The sequence below is a fragment of the Diceros bicornis genome, chromosome 37 (assembly GCF_020826845.1).
Source record: "Diceros bicornis minor isolate mBicDic1 chromosome 37, mDicBic1.mat.cur, whole genome shotgun sequence".
In the NCBI taxonomy this organism is placed as follows: domain Eukaryota; kingdom Metazoa; phylum Chordata; class Mammalia; order Perissodactyla; family Rhinocerotidae; genus Diceros; species Diceros bicornis.
Window position 1 is genome coordinate 14,980,111 of NC_080776.1, and position 18,865 is coordinate 14,998,975.

At 38.5% G+C, this 18,865-nt stretch overlaps 1 protein-coding gene across 1 annotated transcript in view; it reads left to right on the forward strand.

Annotated features, from left to right (window-relative positions):
• The window catches only part of NYAP2 (neuronal tyrosine-phosphorylated phosphoinositide-3-kinase adaptor 2), a 248,081-nt gene that overhangs the window by 145,014 nt on the left and 84,202 nt on the right, over window positions 1–18,865 (forward strand). The window contains exon 3 of the mRNA XM_058533478.1: window positions 1,949–3,043. Coding sequence (XP_058389461.1) covers window positions 1,949–3,043 — 1,095 coding nt within the window. The remainder of the gene's footprint in view (window positions 1–1,948; window positions 3,044–18,865) is intronic.

An 18,865-nucleotide genomic window follows, 5' to 3' on the forward strand; every position in this document is an offset into this window, starting at 1 on the left:
TCCAATCCCTAGAACCCAACAGTCAGTGACAAATATTTTCCAAGAGTCTGAGTTACTTGAGTTACTTAGCCTACAATGATACCGTGAGGTGGAGGATGGCAGGAAACAAGCTTCAGAACAATAGTTTGGGTGGGTTTTTATTCTTCTAAGTCGTGACTTTTTCAAAGCCCCTCTAGTACTAAGTCAACTTTGTTCATTGATTCACAGTTTTACTTCATTCAGGCTCAGATTCTTTATGTAATCTGATGACTTATTTAAATCATATGAAAATTAACATACACAGTAGATTTCAAAACCAGGAAAATTTATGACCAATGGGAGATGCAGAGAAGAACTATTGGTCACTTTGGGTCCCTTGTAAAGAATCGTCTGGATAGTTTCCACCCTATATATATCTAGGCTTTTCTCTTTGGGCACTAAAAGACACCTTTGCTATACCTTCCTGGAAAATGACATCTAATTTTTCCCACTATGGGTTAAAGGAAAAGTCGAGATACATTAAGAACCTTCCCTTCAAAAAGCTGTTTGATTGTAGTGAGTAAAATTATCATCATAGGCACAGTGGAGCAGAATATTTGAAAGTAAGAATGTCCCAGAAAAGGGAGAGAGAGCCACTTCTAAAATATTTAATTGGTTCTCTTTCTCTGAAGGCATGATTGACCTGTACAGCAGCCACCTAACTAATCTTTGCCTCTCCTTTAGTAAGTTTTAGAAAAGTTCCGGTCATAAGTATGCTAGTTGAACAAAAGGAGATTTCAGGTGTTTCCTGATTTGTGCCTCGAGATCCCTCTCCCTTAAGGCTGCAAATTATAGAGAAGTTTGTTATTTTCTCATAGTTTTACACCTCTAAGTCATACTGTCAACTTACATTATAAGCTACCATTTACCACTAGCAACTGCATTCTGCCACATTGCATAATAATGATAATCATTGTAATCATATATCAACACAATGAGATAATGAGATAGTAACAAGACTCCAGGACCTTCCTTGCATGCTAAACAATTGGTTTCAGTCACAGACATGTTGCCAACCTGTTCCACCCTACTGTACAGTTAAGTCAGAAATTTATGCTCCATCACAAGGGGTGCTTCGAGCAGGCTGTGGGATGCAGCAGTACACATATCTGTTGTGAGTTTCCAGAAGTTATTTTTGAAGCTTACACATCATTCCCTGGATTACTCTCTTGTAAAACTCTCGAGGGGGGTCTGACGTGTCAGTGGGCCATGTCTAATAAATTCATTCCAAGACAGCATTTGAGACATCATAGGAGACCTTATGAACAGAAACAGACAACTCCACCGTAATCAACAATACCTGGAGATTTGGAGATTAACTTGTCTAGCCTCACAAGATTTTCACATCAATTTCCCCTGAAGTATCAGACCCATCTGTAGAGTAGTTATTTATCTGAACCAAGAGAGAGAGATTAAGTCTAGCGGGCTGGGACATTTTTATGCTAAACGAAAGCAAGATGTGATCATGTGCAATAGCCACATCATTACAAAGGCTCAATTCTCATGGTATTTTTGTGACCATTTGTGATAACAGAAACTCTAGATTTTTTTCCCCTGAGTTTCTCGCTTAATTCTTGGAGGTTAATCTTTATGAAATTTGTGATTGTTTTTCTCCAACATGTTTCATCTGAAGGTTTCTATTTAGAAATTCTAAGGCAGAGGGACAAATAGTTCTGGTCTTAATGCATTTATCAGTGTTGGATTATTAATATTAGTTTGAAGATAAATATTGCTATTGTTGTGTCATCAGGTTTTTCTAAATACGGTAAATGTTTGACTTTTGTTTGATTTTTAGTTTGAGTCTTACGCTGGAAATGAAGCAGACTACCCCTCCCATCAAAAGTTGATAGTAGTAAACCCAAGTGCAAATCATTTTTGAAAGCTATCCTGTTGCACTCATCTATTTTACCTTTTATTTTCCTTCTTTTAGTGTCGGCCAAACCAAGACCCCACAGTGATGAATATTCAAAGAAGATTCCTCCTCCGAAACCGAAACGGAACCCCAACACTCAGCTTAGCACATCTTTTGATGAAACGTATATCAAAAAGCACGGGCCCAGGAGGACGTCGCTCACGCGGGACTCTTCCCTGTCCCAGGTCAGCAGTCCGGCGGGGGACCCCGAGGAGGAGGAGCCCGTGTACATCGAGATGGTGGGGAACATTCTCAGAGACTTCAGGAAAGAGGATGACGACCAGAGTGAGGCCGTCTACGAGGAAATGAAATACCCCATTTTTGACGATCTAGGCCAAGACTCCAAATGTGACCTTGACCATCACAGTTGTTCTTCGCAGTGTGCTACTCCCACGGTGCCTGACTTGGACTTCGCCAAGTCCTCAGTGCCATGTACTCCAAAGGGTTTGCTTTGTGACATCCCCCCGCCCTTTCCCAACTTGCTCTCCCACAGACCCCCGCTGCTGGTGTTCCCGCCAGCTCCTGTGCAGTGCTCCCCCAACTCCGATGAGTCTCCGCTCACCCCGCTGGAGGTCACAAAGCTTCCTGTGCTGGAAAACGTGTCTTATATGAAACAGCAGGCCGGAGCATCTCCATCCTCGCTGCCCTCTCATGCCCCCGGCCATGCTAAACTGGAGAAAGACCAGACCGGAGCCCTAGGACCTGTTCCTGCTGCTTCTGTGCTCTCCTCGTCCCCTCCCCCGCCGTCCACTTTGTACCGAACGCAGTCTCCCCACGGCTACCCTAAAAGTCACTCGGCCTCCCCATCCCCGGTGAGCATGGGGAGGTCCCTGACGCCGCTCAGCCTCAAAAGGCCTCCGCCCTATGATGCCGTGCATTCAGGCAGCCTCTCAAGGAGCTCTCCATCAGTGCCTCATTCGACCACCAGACCGGTGTCGCAAGATGGGGGCAAGATGGTCAACGCTGCGGTGAACACCTACGGGGCGGCTCCGGGCGGCTCCCGGTCCAGAACACCCACGAGTCCCCTGGAAGAACTAACCAGCCTCTTTACCTCGGGACGAAGCCTGCTGAGGAAGTCGTCCAGTGGCCGCCGTTCCAAGGAGCCTGCCGAGAGTAAGTGCACAGATTATAGAGGAGCTAATGTATGTATGTAATTTATGACTTAGAAATAAAATGAAGCCCACTGTATACACATAAGGCATGTAGTACGTGAACTTCAGTCCTTTCAGTTGAAATCTCAAAATTTATTTTACTTTTGCCATGCTAAGGAAAATAGTGTGTTCTGAAGGCACTAACAATGACAATCTGAGCAATATAGCATATCTAATTAAAAAGAATTTTTTAAAATAAAGTGTAAAATCTAAATTCTAGAAAGTCTAAGAAAGAAAACATCACTATGGAATTTTTAGGCAAATTATCTTGATTTGGGGGCAAAATTATACTTTCGAACATGGAATTGATAAATGTTAAAATTTATCTTTATCTTATATTAAAAACCTTCTTGAGCAAATCTGTATTAGACAGGCTTTGGTGGAAAGAAAGCAATTCAGGTAGAATTTAGTACCTTTTTTTTTTTAACATAATGAGTGATTTTCTCCAAGGGCTTCATGTTATATTCTTACCTTCATTCTAAACTAGAATAGGCTTATTTCCCTTTTAATAGCCATGGTAATTAGCATCTTATTCCTATGGTACTCTTCCTAGACCTATTGATATATAAATTAAGGAAAAATCGCTAAGTGATAAATAGGTGGTGAACATTATATTTACCACTGAATTTCAAAGACCGGGAAATGTCTCTTTCTGAATGACTAGTCCTTTTGTGAGCCTCAAATCACTCCATAAGTGTATGGTAAAGTCAAGACGGATTGCGGTTTTCTCGATGTCCATCTCATTAAATTACACTGATTTCCCTTATTTAAAAATGCCTTAAGCACTTAAGCTGATAATTAATCATTTACATCTCAAATGATCCCACTACATGGTTTTGTTATTTATCCAATCATACAGTCACACTGAGGACCTTCTGCAGAGGAAAGGAAATCTTCAATGCTTCAGATAATGAAGATGATGATAGCATTCCTTAGATAATTAATATTCATTGGTAGTTGTAAGCCACTTATCTTGTCTTTTTTTTTTTTCTTTACCCAGAGTGGTTTATGAAAGCATTAGCTGCTTAAATAATCCTCCCCCCAAAAAACATTTCACTTACCTGACTGAAGCGCAACAATTTCTAATATATTACACATGTCTGGAGTTAAATATACACATACAAGTGTACACTGTTATTTTTTAACTTATTTTAAAAATTGAATTAAAAATTAGAAACAACCTATTTCTAGAGTAGTGGTTCTCAGCTGGGGGCATTTTGCCCCCAGGGACATTTGGCAATTTCTGGAGACATTTTTGGTTGTCACAAGTGGGAATGCTACCGATATCAAGTATAGCAGTCAGGGGTACTGCTTTATAGCAGTAATGCACAGGACAACCCACCACGAGAAAAAGAAAACAAGAGGATTCTCTGGTCCACAATGTCAATAGTGTCGTTTGGAAAATCCTGATCTAGATAATTTATTAAAATTTAAAGTTTCTTCCAGATAATTGATTTGATTTAAACACAGATCAAGTAAGATTTTTGGAATAAGTTGGATAAAAACATTTTTTTAAAGAAAAAGATTTTACTTTCAAAATATGTAATGGTTAGTGTGAAATTAATAGAAGTTTCATCCTAGAATTGGTGAAATTATAGGATTTTCTCCCTACCTACCAGTTCCTTTGGAGGATCTTTAACAGCTCCAGCTGGCAGCTATGCCAATTAGCTAGAAAAAGTATATGTAAAAGAAATGATTAACTAATGAAGTTATTTCAAGAAAAATCCATCTGTTAGAATCAGTCTATGTGCTATATGTCACAGACTTCTCCATTCGACTCCAAAATGAGCTTTGTGTGCTTCTAAAACAAAGCTTGTACATGGCAAAGAGATCCTGGCTCTTTAGAGCTCTTAGGGATCTGGAGATTGAATTCCTTCCCATGTGCTGGTAACCATGTATCAACTCTTCAGAGAAAAGGCATGCCCTGAGTTACATTAACTTCAATATTTTACTTTATATAAATGGAAGGGAGGAAAAATGCAGATGGCACAAATGAATTACCTAATGCTATTTACTTTTGACTCCAGAAGAAAATAGAAAGACACTAGCAGATACTAATAAAATCATAGGGGTTCTCAGAATCTTGCTATAAACCAAAAGTAGATCCAAAACTGTTGATAAGTGCGAGTTAACCAATAATTACGGTTGCAGTACCCTCAGAGATACAACTATTCCCTTCACTCTGGTCCGATAGGGTTTGTGGGCACCTGCTGATTCCATAGGGACAGAATGACTGATATTAAGGATTATAACATTCATGACTCCTAAGTCTCAAGTGGTATTTTTTTACATTTCAGGAAAAAAAGTAAGACTGGTATCTCTATTGTCCCTACCCTCCTGGCTTTACTGGAAATGTCATTTTGACAATTTTTTGGTATTCAATTCAAAGCAAATATAATCTTTCTGTTTTAATTTAAAAATCTATGTCAAATAAAATCTATGCATTCAACTCTTATTATTAATAATATATAAAAGATGCATCTAATTTAATAATTTCATATCTTACAGGCTTATAATTGTTGACAGGGATTGGGCAATAGGAAAGGGATGAAGTAAGACAATAGTGGTAGACTATGAATCAATTTCACTTTGCTTCACAATTTTCTAAATATGGCCTTCAAATTAATTGTTCTAGAAAGCATTTATTTTTTTTAGCTGTTGGGACATTGTAATGTTCTTTATATATGAGGACACTTAATAGTCTCTCTCACTATAGTAATTTTTATTTGAATTGGTTATTATTAATATTTTTTAAATTTGTGCAGAGAGATGAAGGATATGAGCCACGTAAGTAGTGATTCACTTGTATTTTATTGCTGTAAATTTTTGTGTCTACATGAGAAGTAGGTGAAGTACAAATATGTTTTACAGTGAATTTGGAGACTCAAATGGTAATTTTCTACCCATCATTTTCATTTTCTTTTCACATGTTCTTATTTTATACATCCTTTTATTTGAATCTTTAGAACACCTAGATCATGAATAGGCCATTCTGTTTTAAAAAATCAAGAGTGATGAAGCATAGAAATTAATAGCCAGAACCAAATGAGAAAAAGAGAAAACTTTCTTTTTTCCCCTCACATAAGAAATATTTTAAAAAGAAAGGTTTAGCCTATGTTTAATATAAATGCATGAACGTATATTCCTATGAACAAGTGCAAGGCACAGTGAAGAATATAATCAAACTTTATAATATATTCAAGGGAGAGAAAGAGATAGAAAAGGTGTAAGTGGAGAAATGTAAATAGAAAATTTAAAGAAAAAATAGAAACATGAAACAGCAAAGATAAGAGACCAATGAGGAAACAAAGGCACCAAGAAACATAAAAGAAATGCACACATAGAGGAGGATGAACATATGGACAAATATATATGCCAACACGTGAAGCATGTGTAAAGATACACAGAGAGAACTTCAGAAGGGGCATGGAGATGCAGTAGGGACAAAAAAAGAGCACAGGAAATAAAAGATGCAGACCCACTCATCTGGTACTGTTCTTAAGAAAAAAAAATGGTGGGTTGGCATTGACGAAGAGTGTTATCATACTCAATGATAATCCACATTAGTGAAGATACACAGTTTTCTACTGTTAAATCTCATCTTTCAGCTTTTAAAAATACTCCCATTTAAGACTTTTGGATGTTATGTTATATTTTACAATTATAGATACAAATGGGTCCTGTGAGTCTGATGAAATAAAATTGGGAATCAGATGTAGTCTTTGCCTTTCTATTTACTTAAGAAAAACACAGAAGCAACTACCCAAAACAAACATACAAACCAAAAAACCACCTCTACACTCCCCACCCCCCAATGCACCCATACTTTTCTCTTTTTTTTTTCCTTAATTTTTTTTGTTTTGTTTTGGTGAGGAAGTTTAGCCCTGAGCTAACATCTGTTGCCAATCCTCCTCTTTTTTGCTGAGGAAGATTGACCTTGGGCTACCACCTGTGCCCATCTTCCTCTACTTTATATGTGGGATGCCTGCCACAGCATGGCTTGACAAGCAGTGCATAGGTCCATGCTCGGGATCCAAATCTGTGAATCCCGGGCCACTGAAGCAGAGTGTGTGAACTTAACCACTATGGCACCGGGCCAGCCCCACTTTTCTCTTTTTAAGTCACCTGAGGCCCAGTGATGCCTAAAATATTAGACATTGCTGGTGAAGCAACTGATCCAACATACTGTTACTAATTTAATTTTAAAAAGAATTTTAAATTAAAAAAAGACTGACTTTGGAAGGAAATCTTTTGAAAGATATTTCTGTATTTACATATTATCCTGCTTTTAGGAAAACAGGAAGCGTTTACTAACATAATGTAGCCATCTTTATGATTCAGGGTCATTGTTGTGATCATCATTGTGTGCCTACTAAGTGCTAATGCACATAAAGTGTCTAGCAAGATGACCTGAATAGGGGAGGCCTCACACAGTGGTGGCTATCATTGTCCTGGTCATTTGTAATAGCAGTGACACGGTATTGATAGCTTAGTTATTACGATACTGAGATGTCCTCAGGGGCTATTTGAGGTTGCGGAGTTGACGAGCCCTCTACTGCTTTATCATTTCAATTCACTTAAATTTTTATGTCTGTTTCTTGTGGTTTTCCTGCCTCCTCCCTTTCTTTCAGGTAGTTTTATTAATGCATCTAGCCTCTCCTCCCCTCCCCTGCCTCTCCTATTCTCCTTCACTCTTTTCCTCATTGTATTATCACACCATTAATCAGTTGTGGACCAAGAAACCAGATACCCAAACTTGTCTGAGGAGCCTCTCCTCAAATTTAAGTTTGTGACCTTTACTTTCAAAAGCCACTTTAATCCATTTACTAAGTCTTGAATGAAGTTCTTGGATTCATATCTGAGATGGTCATGAATATCAACTTCCCAAGAACTAAGCTGTTCTGAGAAACATGGGATGAATGTTAGTGTATTTTAGGAGAACCTGTACATTTTCTTTAGCCTAGTGAAGATATTTTTTATTCAGTAAAATTTAGCAAGCAAAGTAATTAAGGACTTTTATCTTCCCTTCTTTTCATTCCCGTGAAAGCAGGGGCTGACAAAGGGTGGGTAGGACAAAAGCAAGTATTGAGAAGCCAAAGGGAAGGGTGGAGAAGAGAGTCCACGAGTCTGGATCTCTGATTTGCTATGGAGAATGGGTGAGTCCTCAGCCTGTGACTGCCCACCTGCAAATATGTTGACTTTAGGCAGGACTTATAGGTGCATGGTGACTTGGAGCCACCTGGCCAGCATTGAGGGCTGGATCTGGTACTTCTAGAACTCCAGGATTCTTCAAAGGCATTTGGGACTTAAGCTACACCCAGAACACCTGAACATATCTCAGAGAATATCACAAGGAGGATTCCAGAAGGCCTTGTAGGTTCTGCTAAACATCTTAAATAAAGACGTGACCATTGTCAGGCCCCTCTCCTGCTGTTTGTTTGTTGCCCCCCTTCTCAGAGTCCCACACTGTGGCCTCAGACTGAGTTCTGCTTTAGTCCTTGTAGGACATTTGATCCTGTCCAAAACATCCATAAGACATTTGGTCTACACCAAAAGGTCCTTGACATTTGGTCCTGTCCAAAACATACCTGAGCATATTTGGCCCATGCCAAATGGTTTTGGACAGGACCAAATATCAAGGACCTTTTGACGTGGATTCAATGTCTCCATGGATGTTTTGAACAGGGCCAGATATCAAGGACATTTTGGTGTGGACCAAATGTCTGATGGGTATTGTGGACAAGACCAGATGGTCTTGCCACTACCAAGGACCTAGTGTCTCCATGGATATTTTGGACAGGACAAAATATGACCAGATATCAAGGACCTTTTAGCATGGACCAGATGTCTTTTGGACCTTTTGGATGGGACCAAATGTCTGCTAATTGTCTTAGCAAGGATACTTCTAGCATCTCAGAAAAGAAACGGAATTGGGACTTGTGTTATGATGATGGGGACCATGGCGATGTGCTCAGGTCCCAGATAAGGTCCTTAGGTCGTTCAAAGCATGGTAGGCAAAGGACATAGAAAGCTTAGGTGAGTGATCCAAGCACCTCCTGCACCATATTCACTGGTGTGTTGTTAAAAATACAGATTCTTGGGCCTTATCCTAGACCTGTTCGATGAGAAATTCTGGAGGTTTGGCCTGGGATGTTGACATTTTAATGACAATCCCTAGTAATATTTATGCCTACAATCCAACAATAACTTGGGGATGGTTAAATATTAGCAAGACCATTTACTTGTATGCAAGAAAAACCTATAACACATCGCTCATCCAACAAAGTCAAAAACAGAATTTATATCAGAGAAGGAAGAAAGAGGGGAGAGAGTAAAATACAGAGAGCTTGAAACGAATGAATGTTGTTTTCCTTTCTTTGAGTAAGCTACTGATCAGTTGACAGCTTGTGAGGAAGACAGTCAGGGTCATCTGGATGGATCAACAGGGAAAACAATTTCACTACCTCCAGATTCTCCCAGAGACCTTGAGAGTTTAACAGTGGGGCGTGTGGTGGGTGATAGGTAAATAATGTCCATTCTTGTTCTTAGTTAGAACCTCTGTCTTAGTCATTCCAGGTGTGTGCCATTTGCTTCATCAGAAGAACCACTGGTAAGAGCTGCTTCAGGCAGGAGCTGGTGCTATTGGCCAGGCAGACAGGGGAACCTGAGACTCAGGTCAGCAGCGGTCCTCACCCAAGGTCTGTCTACATGGACCCAGGCCATTTAAGGGGGAGGACTAGCCAAAGCAGACTGAGGCCCTCGGATGGAGCCATGACTCAGAACAAGGGTGTGCTATCTGGCGAGGACACCTAGTCACATGATCTAGTCAACGTAGGAGAGCAGAGAGAACACTGGAACGCAAAGGCGATGCAAGAGAATGGGAGTCTTTCTTGTGGGACACTAGAAGGACAGGAAGAGAAGGCATTATGAGAGTGATGAGGAGGTCTAGCTGTCATGACTGGGCCAAGGATCTCAGGAGTCAGAGCTGACAATGCCGATGAAGGAAGAGGTGATGAGGTTCTTGGAAAATTCCTCTTCCTCAAATAGGTTTGTCTCAGGAACCATATCAAGACCAACTAAGCCCAGAGTGGGATGCATCAAAGAAGCTAGTGGTGAGGACCTGGGGAAAGAATGTAGTACCCAACCTTTCCCTTGAGAACGCTTCCATGGTAATAGTAGTGTATTCCCACTTTATGCCATTTACTCGTATGCCGTGTACTCTATACCAGACACTGTTCTAAGTATCTTACATGCATTCAGTCCTCATAGCAAGATTCCCAGGCAGGTGATATTAACATTGCCATTTTAAAGATGAGAGAAACTGAGCCACAACTTACCCAGAGTCACATACTGAATAAATCTGGGACTTGAACCCAGTTTACTTGGCTCCAAAGTTTCTGGTCTTAATGATACTTGACCAATCTCCCCAACTTCTTTCCTCTCCCTGTTACCATTAAAATGTACGAGCTATCATCAAAACTCTAATGGCCCATGGTGTTATCACTCCCGGGGTTATCTGCTTAATAAGAGACAGCCAAATCTGTGCCTAAATGGCACAGACGATTTACTGGTTGCCATCAATTTAGGAAGGGGGTGAAAAACCTTTTCAGCACCCTCTAAAATTCACTTTGGATACGCTAGTCACTGAGATGGGCTCTTCTGTTCCCCCAGCGTTCTGTGCTGCCCCTGAAGGCATGTGGTCTGCCCGGTGGGCCTCAGAATCACCTAAATGACCTCTTCAAAGAGACATGAGCTCACCTCACTGCCTCTAAGTGTAATTTAAGGATATAGGTACACATGTCTTTGGTTTGTGAGATTTTCAACACTGAGCTACCAACAAGATGAGTCTACCTCCTGGGATATAGGGCTTTTGTCCTCAGGTGTTTGCATCTTGTCCATAAATATGCAGTAGCTTGATGGCCCATGGCTACCCCAAGGGAAAAAACAGTCCATGGATCAAAAACCCCAGCCAATGCTCAAAGGCAGTGAGGGCCCTAGCATCACTAATCTAGAAACTGATCTGGTAAAACAAACAAACAAAAACTCCAAAAGAGCCCTATGCAAAATGGTTCTTAGCATCACCTCTTTTCTCTTTAGATTTGTGTTAATGTGTCATTGACAGAATCAGACACTTATCTTTAAAATTAAAAAAAATAGATACAGTTTTTCAAGAACACACTGGCCTATTTAATTATTATTATTTTTTAAAGCTAAATAGATTTCTTTTGAGGATGATGAGGTTAAATAGAGTATAAGTAAAATCTCCTGATTTTGAAAATGCATGTGACTCCTTGGTTAATTGGGACCGTGACATTGTCTGTTTTCTTCATTCAGTTTCTCCTAGGATTGCAATATAGAATCACTGAAGAAGACATAATTTCATAAATAATTGCTCACCTTTCTGGGGGTAGACTGCAGCTGTCTTTGATTGATGGAGGCAGACGTGTTTATCTCCTGTGTTTATATTCTCTGGCTGCTGAATCTTTAAGTGCAATTTCTTGTCAGAAATTTAATCAGCAATTCTCTCCATTAAGAAGAACTCACTCTGCTTTAGATTTATAAAATGCAGGAACATTTTCAATTCAGAAATAATGCTTCACAAGTCTATTTTTTTTAAAACCAAGATTCCCTCGGTTTGTATTTAATATATTAGGACTGATTTCTTTCCCTCCTGTTGAGATACCTCAAACAAGAAATTCAATTTCTGACTTGTATTTAATATCATGTGTTTTCCATGCTTTGACATCCGTAAGTAATTAAATATTAGATATAAGTAAGAAAGTTCTTATTGGCCACATCGTACTCCCTACATATTTCCTACATTCTAATTAAATGTGGTCTAGAAGGCCAGAACAGGGGCTGGATGTCGCAAGAGATGGTTTCCATCTTGGCTCAACTGTTAAAAAACTTTTAGACCTTGCATAAGTCCGTTCATCTCTTAATGCCTTAGTTTTCTCACTTTTCAAATGAAAATATTAGATGCTAAAACTGTGAGTCTCTTCTGGCTCTGTTGTTTGAGGCACCTGTGGATTACTGGGTGATCTGTAGATCCCCAGACAAATGACCCTCTTCCTGCCTCTGAGGCTTTCTGTCTGATGTTCTCGCTTGCAGAGAGGACTTCCTCAGTAGCTCCATAAAACAAAGTCTAATCCTTGGATCCCTGCTTAGGGTCTGCCTACTGTTGTGTAGCGTTTTTCTTATGCTATTTTCCACAAATAATCTCTTCTTCAAACTCCGAGAGCACTTTGTACTCCTGTAATGGTGTGTGTCTTATTCTGATGTATTGTAAAGTTTTTTCTGTCTTATTCGCCATTAAGACAAATGGCCGGAGAAGACAAGGGCCATACCTTTTCATCATTTTATTTCATGGAACACTCGGCTCAATGCAATCTTTCCCAAAGTTGATACATGATAAGTATTTATTGAACTTGTAGAATTAATAGGCATAGTGACTTGAGAGGGCTATTGAGCTTGAGGAAACAAAAGCTGTATGAGAAATATTTGACCATTAAATGAAAAAAAATCAGATCCTATGACTTAGAAAATTCCACACAGAAATCAATATAGTCATTCAGCCAAAAAGGAGCAATGCTGAATGTTGAATTCATTGCTTCTGCTCTTAAGTGTCCTGTTTAAAAGAATGCCCATTCCATTCTAGGCAGATTTATTAGGGGGAAGATATAAAGAATATAGCCATAAAGCATTTAAATGTGGACCATTTTGTAGATGTCAAATTGTCATCAGTTTCTGTACAAATGACTGAGCTATGAAAATTGATCACTTCTCAACATTGGGAGATAGAAAGATGCATTTTTAAAGGAAAATAATAGAGACCAACATTTTAAAGAAGGAATTCCAATCTGCTTAACATTATTCAGTATTGAACTTGAGTAAAGAAGTACGAAGTAAAGAAAATGAAAACACATTTAACTAAGTCATTTAACCTTTTTGGTGGAAAGGCACTGAAATTATCCAGGGAGCTATTATTATGTGACCAGTGGTCCTGAATGTATGTGTTCCCAGGTAAAAATGGGTTTAAGTTATAAAACATTTGAAAAGCTTTTTTAATTTTCAAAAGATCAGTTTTTCAGAATTCAGTAAATGGATGGCAATTCCAAATTTAATGAAGTGTCTGTAGTGGTGCTTGGTGTTTCTCAGTTGAAGGAAACTTATTATTGTTGTTAGCTGATGGGAGCTAGGTTAATTAAATGTTCCACTCTTGGTAGAATAGCCAATTAACTGGAGAATCTGGGCTATGGCTATTCCCAAATGAAGGGAGTAAAATACTAAGGAGAATCTAAGAGGGGAAGACAGAGTGTTAGTAACATGGATTTTGAAGCTGCATATCCTATCAAGCCAGGTACACCCAGAACAGCTGAACTTAGAGGAAAAATTTCAAGTCTGGAAGTCTATAATATTCTTCTGACAATTGATGGTGGAGGGAAAACTTTCCCCTACATTTTCTTCTGGTCAAGTTTGTTACATCCAATAACTATTCTATTTTTTGCATCTATGCCCTTATTATAGATGGAAATGATATAATTAGGTCCAGAAAGAAAAAGGATAGAAGAACAATAGGTAGAAAGAGTCAGAAAGTAAAGATTGGGGCATCCACGTATTGTCCAACCCCACAATGCTGTGGATGGTAATGTTAATGTGGCTTTGATCCCATGACAAAATAAGAAATCTAAATTCCCAAAAACTAGAAGGCTGGGAAAGGATTTAGATATTCGGAGCCCTCAATAAAATGATGAGAGCTGAAGTGAAGCGTTGCTCTCTTTAAGTTACTACATCCTGAATATCAAAGATATCTGTATCCACAAACTAATTTCATTCTTTGACTGATTAGCTATTAACCACTTACCAATGATTAGCTGCAAGAGAGAGATGTCAAAATTATGAAAGTTTCAAACCAAAGAAATTAAAACAGATTGCCTCAGAGTGGTCCTTCTTTGGTTGGTTGATAATCTCACTTGAAGTCTGCAAAATTCACTTTGGCTTCTAAACCAAGCTATGTTTATGATCATTGAATATAAACTGTAATAAAATTGTCCATCGACATTTCAGCAAAAACAGCTTGATTCTACAGCCAGTCATGATTCTCCATTTCCCTTTCATGGCCAAACCACTCGAGTGCACGTTCTGTGCTTGCTACCTCTATTTCTTGTCCCTCATTCCATCCTTAATTTTATGCAACTAAGCTTCCTCTTCTGTTCACTCCAAAGTCACACAGGACCTCCTACTTGGTCTCTGGCCCTGGCGTCTCTCCTCTCTTGGTTCTCTGAAACTTCACACAGCGTCTGACATTGTTGATTACTCCATCGAAAGACATTTTTCTTGGTTCTCTTGCCATGTGATATCTTCAGTAGTGATTCTTTTTGGACTCCATCTCTTCCGCTTCCTTCTTTGGAGCTCTGCTCCTCCATTTATGTAAAAACGCTCTTCTGACACACGACTGACAGTGTTGTGATTAGTGTTTAATTGTTTGCCTCCCCGACTAAAGTGTCAGGACACAACACTGAGTCTTTTCATTGCAGCAACTAGCACATTTTCTGGCACAAGTACGTATTCAATATGTGTTCCTTAAATGATCAAATGAGTGTTTGACTAATGTGAATGAATGTGTATCCAACCTCCACAATTAAATGGTAAGTTTTTGAGAGCAAAGACTATATGTTTTAAGTGCCCATGGTCTATATGACTGTGTTTTGCATAATCAATTTATATTTATGGATTTATTGATTTTTCCAAAGCTAACAATTTTAATAACCAAGTCCGATAGAATTACCATGATTACCAAGGATTGATAATAAGCTGAGTTTTGCACAGGATGCCTAGATCAACACTAGTTAAGGTATTTAGGAACCAACTGCTCCAAGGAATATCAGTGGAGAATTCAGGTTTAGATGATTTTCATATAAAATAGTCAGAAGGGGAATCAGTCCTGTTACTGACTGGGGAAACCAGGCAGCATTTAGCAAGGAAAATGAAAGTGGGCACTCATAATCTAATCTAAATATTTTATAAAAGATTTAAAGTAGGGTCCGTGAAAAATGGCAGAGCATAGATTTTCACTGAATGATTCTGGAAGCAGTATTAAGATATTATGTTGTAGGTAGAAATCTATCAGCTAGATTGTACGTGGTATTGAGTACAGCCCATTTTCTGTTTAGTTTCCAGAAGATGATAAGGAAAATAAAAATATATCTTTATTTCTATACTTTTGTTTGCTTTTAAAAATTCCTTTGCTCGACCACCTTAAAAAATAATCTCATTATAGTAGAAGATAAATTAGGGAGTCACTTGAGATATATGTATGGGAAAAGACATGGAGTTATATGTCCTCGGGTGAAAAGATGGATTTGCCACCGTATAACTGTACTTTTAGGGCAAGTCAAACTCTCCAAGTCTCAGTTTTTTCATATTTATTTTAGAGGATTGTTGTGAAAAACGGAAGAAAATATGTTCAAGAGAAGCCCTTGTAAAATGTAAATTGCTAGGCAACTATAAAGGGTGATTGTTTGACTTTTAGATATCTGTGGAAAGAATAAATATTTTATTAAAAAATGAAGTAAGGTCAAAAAATGAATTAAGTTTTCAGAGATTCCATATTGTTTGCACAGCTCTCTTCACTTAGGCGTGGGTAAAGGATCTGACATCTTAAGTGGATCATCCAGTGCCTGATGTGAGGAACATGAAGCACTAGGGAGAATGTAAGCCATTCTCCGTTCCCACAGGAGGCAGGCTGTTTTAAGGTTGCTAAGTGATATCTAAGCCTTGAAGGTGGAGGGACATCATACCTGATGGACCACAGTTACCCTTCACTTGTAAAAAACAGCTCTGAGAACAAAGAGGCCGTCTTCATTGTACAAAGGGTTGGGCAACATGACAGCATCATCATGAAAGATGATTTATCAGCAAAAGAAAGAATTCAGTGTATCTGGGCTGTTGATGTGTTTTCAAATTTAATGAATATTTTTATTTTTCTGGTTACAAATGATTTATCTTTTAAAATAAAATCTTTGCTTCCAAAATGGTATAGGTATTAACCAATGCGTAGAGTGGAAACCAAGATCCAAAATGCTTAATACAAAAAACATTTAGTATGTAGATGGAGGACTGTTATAAGGGTGATTTGTGAAGTGTTGTCTTCACAAATAAGATCCCTATAGAATCTTATTTCCTTTTAAAGTGGTTGCTCAAAATGCAAAAAAATTTTAAGATTTGCATTTGAAAAATGCAACATCAGAAAAAAACAACAAACACTCAAATTTTGTGTAAAACGTGTACGCAACCACAGATATATAGAAAGAATGCTAACCTCCTAAATGCAGATTAATTAGCATAAGTAGGCAATGCATGAAGTGACCATCCTTAATATCTCTCATAAATGAAATGCTACAGACACAGAAATAGCTGTTGAAACACTTCATTGTCAATTTTATCATTGTTTATTAACTTCCACGGCTTTCCTAGTAAAGTCTTTATCCAGATGCTAATTAAGCAGAGGTTTGCTTTGCACATCAATTTTTTATATTCACTCCTCGTAGTTAAATGAAACCTGCAGCATGAGGCTTCTCCAGTTAAAAGCAGTCCTGACCTACTTTCGTGGGAAATCAATGGAAGCCTTAAAGAGACTCACAAGTAGCTGACATTTAAGGAGGCCGGCTCATAATCCATGTTGATATAAAATGTGTGTTTCCCTGGGCCTTAGCATTCGTTCTCTCTTTATTAATTTTAAAAGTTCTTCTAAGAATAGAGAAAACTGTGGAAGCTATTGAGCCAAATGAGTGAAGCCATACCTGGGTTTTGTGCCCCTGGGGGATTGTCAGCTTATGTGTCAGCTACATTTGTGGTGGCTTCAAATTAACAGAAACCCCTAGGTCTAGGACTGGAGAAGGGAAAGAAAGGCCTAAAAGGCACCCGCTTGCATTCAAATATAATCCATAAAGAAGCAGAATTGAATCCAGCAGAATAAGGTCTTCAGACATCTATGTTCCAAGGCTTTTGAAAGTAAGAACATATGGTATATGGCAAACTTTTTGAAGACTAAGTATGTTAGATACCTGAATTGTAAGACTTGAAATAGGAACAAGAATCAAAACCTGCTAGACAGAGAAGCAGTAGTCATCAGGGCATGCAAGAGCATCCTTAGTCTCCATCTGGTGAGGGGCTCCTATTAAAGATCAGGTAGGTACCGTTGAAGAGTTAGTCTGCAGCCACATAAGGAGTCAGTGTGAAACCTAAGGACAATGGAGGGTTGGCCTCATGCTAAATTCCAGCATACTAAGCTAGAGTGGGTGAGCCTGTAAAATTGATGGAAGAAGTAGTGTTCACTGTACATATCTTTTACTTCCCTGGTTAAGTTTATTCCTAAGTATTTTATTCTTTTTGATACTATTAATATATAACTGTTTTAACCATGTCTATGCATTTATTCAGTCTTTCATTCATTCAATGAACGTTTCTAAAATACCTACTGTGTGCCAAGCACTCTGCGAGGTGCTAGAATCTTTATTTTGAAATGTCAGACGATAAAACCTAAGAATTCAAATGAAGATGAGAGAGGCATTTTATAAGGGAGGGGGCACTTCTGAGGGAAGACTTGGCAGTGAAAAACATTGTTACAAAGATATAAATAGTAAAGACAGGCAGATTTAGAACTGAGCATTTTAGAAAGATGTTCTGTTTCTCTTTCTCCCTTGTCTCTACATTGTGCCATTCTGGCCCTCCTGGCCCATGTCGCAACATATCTTTAGGTTCTGAAGCTCACAGAGGCGTGAGCATCCTAGATTCACTCCAGTGGACTGGTTCTGGTGATCCTCAGGAGCGGTTTTTGTTTGAGGCCTAATCATAGCCTCCTCTGAAGAATCTTATATTATAAATACTGCTCTCTCCTCATCTTCCTGCTATTCCTTGTCTTTTTTCCTGTTTTTCTTCCTCTTTTTTAACCCATGATCCTAGCCCAAAATGATGGATATTGGAATTTTCTGATGCTTTATTCATCATTCAGACTGATTTGGCCATAAAGAAGTCTGCTACCAGATAATTCATGAAACATATTACAGTAATAAAGAGTATCGGTAACATTAGAAATAAGGAATAACATCTAATCCAGGTCTTGTTTTGTTTTGTTTTTAGGTCTTGTTTTGTTTTGTTTTCATTTAATTCACAAAAAATGAAAAATAAACACCTGTATTTCCGAGGCCCTTTGTGATGAAACAGTTCATATATGCATTTCGTATGTGTGTATATGTGAACGAATGTGAAGAAAAGATGATGACAAAAGTTGAAAGAAGGGGGCAGGTGGCATGCATCTAACCTAAAAGGAAGGTGAAAAAAAATAATAACAAAAAAGAAAGAAAGAATGAGGTGGAATGATATTGGAAAAAAATTCCAAGAGAGGAACTCATATCTTACTTTCCTTTGCTCAGAAGAGCACAAGTGGAGAATACGATCGTTGGCTCCCAACTCTCTGTCCTTAGATCAGTCACACAGTCAGAGCTCAATAAATATTTTTCGGGACTTAGAAATAGTCTTGTTTAACTCCCTCATATTACAGACAAGTTGAAATCCAAAGAGGTTCAATCACTTGAGCAAAAATATAATATTATGTAGGACTGCAATCTGAAGAGTATCAGCTCTTCTAAGTGTCCTCCAAATATTACTGATACCAACATTTAAATATATTTCTAATGGTTTTGCCTATAGCTTTACTTGATCTTCTTGACTAACTTCATTTAAAATGTCATTTGGGGGTGGAAATCAAATCTAGTTAATTGAA